Source organism: Zeus faber, assembly GCF_960531495.2.
Source record: "Zeus faber genome assembly, chromosome: 2".
In the NCBI taxonomy this organism is placed as follows: Eukaryota; Metazoa; Chordata; class Actinopteri; order Zeiformes; family Zeidae; genus Zeus; species Zeus faber.
The window spans coordinates 31,344,317-31,351,816 of record NC_137189.1 but is presented as its reverse complement, the minus strand read 5'-3'; the positions used below and the strand labels follow the sequence as shown (position 1 = coordinate 31,351,816).

General features: G+C 42.1%; 1 protein-coding gene and 1 long non-coding RNA gene across 9 annotated transcripts in view; both read right to left on the bottom strand.

Moving 5' to 3' along the window:
* abi3bpb (ABI family, member 3 (NESH) binding protein b) overlaps nucleotides 1–7,500 on the bottom strand; it is a 35,450-nt gene that overhangs the window by 23,100 nt on the left and 4,850 nt on the right. For all 8 annotated transcript variants that reach the window (XM_080024453.1, XM_080024455.1, XM_080024456.1 and 5 more), the window contains exons 2-4: nucleotides 4,311–4,490; nucleotides 256–324; nucleotides 1–10 (exon numbers count right to left, since the gene is read on the bottom strand). The exon at nucleotides 1–10 is cut by the window's left edge and continues 126 nt beyond it. In XM_080024453.1, coding sequence (XP_079880579.1) covers nucleotides 1–10; nucleotides 256–324; nucleotides 4,311–4,490 — 259 coding nt within the window. The remainder of the gene's footprint in view (nucleotides 11–255; nucleotides 325–4,310; nucleotides 4,491–7,500) is intronic.
* Nucleotides 7,110–7,500, bottom strand: part of LOC307247919 — a 1,985-nt gene continuing 1,594 nt past the window's right edge. The window contains exon 2 of the long non-coding RNA XR_013844752.1: nucleotides 7,110–7,500. This exon is cut by the window's right edge and continues 609 nt beyond it. This is a non-coding gene — a long non-coding RNA (uncharacterized lncRNA).

The following is a 7,500-nucleotide window of genomic DNA, read 5'->3' as shown; positions in this document are numbered from 1 at the left end:
TTCACCTTCCCTGGATGACAAGGAAAGCAGAGATTGATGGATGGATGGATAGATGGATGGATGGATGGATGGATAGATAGATAGATAGATAGATAGATAGATAGATAGATAGATAGATAGATAGATAGATAGATAGATAGATAGATAGATAGATAGATAGATAGATAGATAGATAGATAGATAGATAGATAGATAGATAGATAGATAGATAGATAGATAGATAGATAGATAGATAGATAGATTGACGTAGTGTACCTGTACAATGTTTCTTGACGTCATTGGCTGGAATGGGCTGGACAGCCACGAGATACTTGGGTTCTGCATCTGCACGATACAAATGCAAATAAGAAGACATACATTAGAGGTTGAGTCCGCTTTATCAATTATCAATTTGAGCACTAGTTGAGCATTTACTTAAGCGCTAAAGGCTGTAAAATCAGTATTGAATATAAAGCCCCAACACTGCTTTGGTCTTTGGGGGTGGAAGGTTTTTGATGGAATACTTTTTTTCATGCAATGTCATTTCTATTCACGGCTGATTTTGATTATAATTAACCACTCTCTTTGCATTCCCGCCTCCCCCCAAACCCCTCTGGCTCAACAGGGCTCACGTGCACATGCCCTTGAACGCAGAGCACGGCATGTACAAAAACAATCTGCAGAATGCCGATTGGTCCTGGTTTTGCCAATGTGAATGATTTTAGTATGTCTGAAACCATAGTAGACATGAACAGTATGCGAAAAGAACCAGGATGACATTCTACATCTCAAAAAATATTGTAGTTCGCAATCACTGCACTCTACGTTGGAAAATGTAGGGAAACTATACCTCTCTTGAAGCGTTAATGTCCTCTTTTGGAACAATAATTTTCTAAATCACAACCAAGACACACATTGGAAGAAGTAAGCTTCACTAGTTAGACCCTAAAGTCTGGTGGAAAATATATATATATCGTCTGTATTTCTAGTGAGACGTTCCTTTGTTCTTTTTCCATTTACGTCTATACAGTATGACGTTTTCTGCATCCAACCCTAACCCTAGTGGCCATCTAGACTTCATTAGCTGAACTGCAGTTTAAAGCATTTCGTCATCGGTTTTAATTGAAACTATACGGTAACTTGTTTGTTGCGCCATAGTGTGAGTGGCAACACCAGATAAGTTTTAAAACTATTTTACACTTAGCACTGTGCGGAAACAGTGTGTGTCTTCACAACTACAGTGTCGATGGATTGCTTCTGAAAAAGGATGCTATCATAGAATAAAGATATCTTCACCCACAAAGTAAGCTTGAAGAGATAGCATTATCTCTGAGCTACTACCATATAACTATCACTAGGCTGAAGGAAGGGCCTGACGGCATTGAGAAACTTGATTAAAATACAGACCTACAGACATCTGGCTTTTAGGACTGTATAAGAGACAAAGTTTTCAGCCAAAGAGTTTATCCAAATGTACCATATTTCCATCTTGTGAGTTATGAGGTACGGACAGAATCAAAGAACAGGGTGGGCAAGGCCCACAAGACTCAAGAGTCCCAGGGTGTTAAACGTATTAAGGTTTTGGAATCAAGAATCCAGAATCGCGGCAATGGAAGAAGTTTGGCACATGATAGTGGTGATATATAAAATGGACACGGTGAGTGGATCAAGATCCACAGATGTATGATTATTTATATATTCGTTTGATAAAATTTGAACCTTTCTACAATGTCGATCACTAGCTCTAAAAACTGACACCAGCCCAGGTTTAAGCCGAGAGGTGCAGTGAGTTCAGTACAGTATGTGATGCAGATATGAAAGCCAACATTTCTTACATTGTGTGAATGAAAGTTACACTTTGGTGAAGTAAACCATGACCCTTGATCTTAATGATCCCAAAATGAATCAATGGGCTGCTGTCCCAGTTTTATGGGCTGGCCGTTGGACAATAAATCATTTACTTATTTTTTTTATTATATTGCGCCTGCCCACCGGGAAAATGCCAAGTATGCCAGATTACCAGTCCACCCCTGACTTGGACACTGTTTAAGCACACAATACACCACCTAGAAGGTTCTTTCTTTATGTGTAACAGTTTGTGATGAAATTCAATAATTCCAGGGTCTCTGTACTTCTGTATTCCATCTGATGCTGCCTGCACTGATGTTCTGCCAGAGAACGGGCAAAGATCTACTTCTGGAGGCTCCAGATGACCTCATCTGTTTCCCTGTTGGCTAAACATGGCCGCGGACTGAGATAAAAGACTTGTATGAGGCCAAACAGGACCCAGGATTTGGCAGGGGTCCAAACAAGAGTAAACAGGGGCCTCTCCAGAATTTAACCTACATTCTCCCATATTTTCAACAATTTTTTCCTCAAGCGTACTCTTGGCAGGCGGCAACTGCAAGTCTGCATTTGTATTTGAAAAGTACCACCATGGACTGTGTGCTCTGACTATACTTACAGTACATAACACATGGGTAAATATTGATGTCTATATTTCAAGGACATGCCCCGCAGTCCATGTGTACCTAGATTGATCCATCATTTGGTTAAGTGCAAAATAAATAACTTAAGCAGCAGCAAGTTATCCCTGGAGATTCCTGTAGCCTGGGGTGTGGGTCTGCACTCAGCTAAGCGAAGGAAAGCATTCAACTTCTAATATCCTCTTAGCTCCTCTTAGCTCTGAGCTGATTTTCTTCAGAACTTTGGCTGGATGTGAGGACGGAGGTTGGAACAGCCACTGTGTGACCAATGAGATCTGACTTCTGGGTGAAACCTCACTGACCCAGGACAAAGGACAAAGATTTAGCCTGGAAGCAACAAAAAAGTCTCAACCCAGGGCGGATTACTTCACGGGTGTTACTATGGCGTCACTTCAATCTGCCTTAGGAAAGCTAAGACCTTCAACAATAGCTTGAATGACTTGTAAAGACCAACACATTTGTCAGTGAGAAGGTCGATTGGAGCTGTTTGTGTTGTGCAAACAAGTATCTGTTCCTGCCTGCTATCCAAGGTCCATTTTTACCTAAAAGCTCTGGGCAACTTGGGTGGCTCTGCTGCCTTGGCATGAGTTTTGGGAGAAGGTGTGTCAGACTGTAGGACTTTTGCCCAGAACGAGCTGAGACACATCGCCCTTTCCCCCGCTGACCCTCATTAATCAGCACTGACCCACCCTCAGAAGATCTCTATTTTTCGGAGTTGAATGTCAAAGGAGTCCACGGCCCTTCTCACATGCCCAGAACAGTAAATGTTGTTGCAGCGCTTAGATCTTAGACAATGCTGCCCAACAGACGAGTCAGTATTTGCTTTTTATTTGTTGAACTGCTGAGGCTTTTCTGTTTTACTTTGATGCCAATTCCATTCGGCAAGTATTGTTTTCTTCTTGCAAAATAAAGACACTTAAGTCATCAGAATACTCCAAAGAAAGAATGAAAGAACTTGAGTAGAAGTGAACATTCCCTGGAGTGACAGACAAAAATGCTGATTTAATTGCAAAACCTTCTGGACCCAGGACAATTCAGTCAAATAAAAACAGATTATTAGACTTACACTTTATCAAACTCAGGCAGACTGTTCTTTAGGCGCTGGGACTGTCGACAAGGCAACATGGTTGTGTGCAGAGATTACACTTAAACCACAGGGTCTGGGTCCAAACCAGTGCTTGCGAGCAAGACAGCAGTAACAGCTTCGTTCTATGGTTGATTCTGGATATCCAAATTAATTCCCTGAGGGGATAGAGGTCAAGTCTAACCCAACCAAACCACATCAGTCTCTGCTGTGGCCACAGCAGCTAACCACTGACACCAGCGCAGGTTTCAAGAAAACAACATGGTGGCTTGTTCACCTGACCACAAACACAGCAGGGGAGTTTCAGCACATTTCCTGACCAGGGCCAGCACTTGGAGAAACGGAGAGACGGACTGAGAGAGAGGAAACTAAACAGACCACGGAGAATGCCGTTCCTTCTCCCTCCCTCTGTAACCTCAGCGTTCGGCGTAGAGAACATAGATCCAACAAGAAACCATAACACCATCAGCAAAACGCCTTCAGAGTGTAAGTGACTTGGCCGGACTTTAGAACAGGGGATTACCACCACCTGCTGGGAGAGTCCTGCGTCTCTCCACAGTGTCAGTTCCAATCTTCTACAGAGAGCCATACACTCGGGTTAGAATATCCCTGAGCGCACATACAGTGTCTGAGAGAGCTTCTGGTGTGATGGCAAGGGGCAGGTGGATCGCGGAGCCAAAGAACTGTAGAATATTTTCAGACACAGAGACAGGCACAAGGTTGACATGCTGTACTTGGATTTCATTCAGTCGCCATCTTACCGATCTCGGTCTCGTAGGGTTTGCCGTTCTCCGGGAGCTGGATGAACTGCTTGGAGAACATGCTGCTGCCGTAGCCCAGGATGTAGCCCTCCAGCCGTGTGTCCGGACTCGGACGAAGGAACTTCATGACGATGGTGTCGCCCGTCGCATTGATGCGAACCTTCATGTTCTGCCTCCGCACTGCAGAACCCAGAGGAGGTCAACAGAGAAAGGGACGGTTAGAGTCGGCCATTAGAAGGTTTAAGATGTTCTTATGGAAGCCTGACCACGACGGTGTGGCACAGTCAGTTCCACTATTATTGCTAAATAGCGTGACGGATAGTGATAATGGCTTGCACCGTTCACCTTTCTCACTCTTCTGTACAATCTGGAAAACTGGATGCTGTCCTGTCATGTCTTGGCAGTTGTGTGAATGTAGTATATGCCTGAATAGTTGTTCTCTCATTAAATGCTATCCGCGTATGACGGCGCCTCAAACTCAGATCAAATTCATCGTACGAAACCTCGTAGACGGCAATAAAGTGATTCTAATTGTCATGTTTGCCTGTAAAAGATTCGAAGGACCAAAACATAAACACTGCCTTGTTGTTGTGCGAGGGAAAATCGCAATGTATACGGTGCCCTACATGGTCGAGAACATTTCTATAAAACAAACGCAGAAAATCTGGAAATAATTCACAAGAGTTTTCACATGCTGCTGTGATTCAGAACAGTTTCCATCAACCACCCATCCCATCCAACCACCAAACGAAACTACACAACCACCCCTGTGCGCACTTACATCTATCAGTCTATTGTGACAGCAAATGGAGCGTTTCATTAGCAGTTTGCGCTGCAATTAAGAAGTTCTGGTCACGTTAAGAGGAATTCCAGGTAATTGCTGGGGAAACACTTTACTTTATTGCTTTGGTTAATCACCTACAACTGTGTTTAATAAAACAGACTCATTGAACCCTCCTTTCGCTGTGTTCTTAGTAAATTTGAGCAGGGATTGAAATCCCTCTTCCCACATCCAGACGTCTAGAACATTGCCTTTACGGCTGCAATACGGCCAGTCTCGTGCGACTTTGAGTATTGACTGCTGTTTGAGAAGTTCAGGTGGAAAACCTTTTTACATGCATTCCCGTTTGGTTGAGCGGTCCAACCACACCTTTATTATCTAATACCATCAGCCAAGATTTATTCTTGTTGGCATCAAGGTGTCAGGACTTTGGCAGCCGTGGAAATGTACTTTGGCTCTGTGCAATTGTGGAAAAAAACTCTCCTGAAAGGACTTGATGTTTGGGAGGTCAGATAAGGAGGAGCCAATACACTACAAACAATGTTAACGCCACTGAATACTAACTTAAAATCAGATAAATCTTTTACATAAACAAGAGTTCTTTGTCTTTTTTTCTTTTCGTTTGAGATTAATCGACTGGCTGAAAAATTGTGTCTACAAGATAAAGTTTAAATAAGTCTTAAATTACCTTAAAAATATAGCTAAATGAAGGGATCTAGCAATTTGGGATAACTAAATCATGGGATAGTTCACTTAATCATGGGATTAAGTGAAATAAGTATTTTTTTAAAGAGACCAGAAGACTTTGGATCATCTACGACAAAATGAGATTGTCATCCTAAGAAATGTTTTCACGTTTTAAGAAATCTTATCAAGTGTTATTTCACACTATTAAATGTATGGATAATTTTACTTGATTCAACACCTTTCTTCATACATTTTGATGAAATTAAATAAAGCATAATTTATTGTTTATTTTTTCTACATTGTCTTTGATTGCTTTTTTAAAGACTATTAAAACAGCACTACACAAATCAGAATGAACCATATTATATAGATAGGCAAATTCTATAAAATACATAAACAAGATGCAATAAAATATATATACATATATACATACATATATATATTTTTTAATTATGTTGACTTGGCCACAGAGCGAGAGCATCAAAGTGCAATATTAAGTCAGTAGTGCTGGATTTGCTTTTAACCCCTGGTAATAAGCTCTTTAAGCTCAGACAATCATGCGGTTTCCTCCACTTGGGCAATGTGACTCTCTGCCCCAGCTTACGAGCAGCTATTAGAAGCTTGTGAAAGCAGAGGTTTGAAGGGAGCCCGGGACGGTTTACAGGAACTTCTACGTGACAGATTTGTGTGGTCGGGAACATCAATCAAATTCCATCTAGTTAGCGATCCTTCAACGGGAGCCAAAACCGCAGCGTCTTGGTCGGCCTTTCACAGCCGCGACGACTTTGATATAGCGGATAAACCCAATGTGAACCCCAGCTCTCACTGATAGCTTCATTATGTATGAGCAGCCAGAGGCCATTTAATCACTGGAAAGTGTTGAATAAACAAATAGCGTGTAGCTGATGCGGAAAGTGACGGGAAGCAGAAGTCTGGAATACCTTCAGTGGCTACTGGTGTCACTGGATCACGGGGTTGTGTAACTCATTTCCCTAGCACGGCGTACACAAGGCCTGAACAGAAGAACACCTTGTGATTCGGAAGTTTAATCACCCTCTGCCCCTGATGTTGCCAGCAATCTATAGAATGTATTCCTTTTATGCTGAGAGTGTCCAGCTCTGAAACCCCATGACCCCGTCTCACTTGGCTGTAAATGACCTTTAAAGGTTTAACAGACAGCGGTTGAGCTCTGGGAGGCTGTTTCGGAAATATAATGTTAATGTTCTGAGTACTACAGCACGTAGGCACTGACCGTAACCCCTTGTGCGGATGTGGGCGAGGTACTTCGGAATGATACCGAAAGTGAAAGAGTCAAAAAAGCTCCAAAAATATCAGTAATAAAAAGAAGAATTTAGTAATTGAATCATCATCGTGAACAGGGACTGGTAAAAAAACAACACACTGTGTGGTCAGTAACTTTTGCATTGAGTTCTTGCTTGACTTTATTTTGTGACCTTGAATTTGCAAGCTGCCATCAGGAATGAATGACCTCTGTAGCATTACATATTATTAATTGACTTGCAAACATTCTCCCAGGAGAAAACACATCAACATAATGCGCCTGGTTGATTACTGAGGGTGAATCGTCCCTTTTGAATCATGGTTTAGGCCTGGCTTGAAAAATGGCGAACCTCTGCTTTAATATTTTCAGCAAGAATCCTCACAATACCCACGCTCACTGATGATGATTTTTTTTTCTTCCTGAGGCTAGAAGATGTGCCG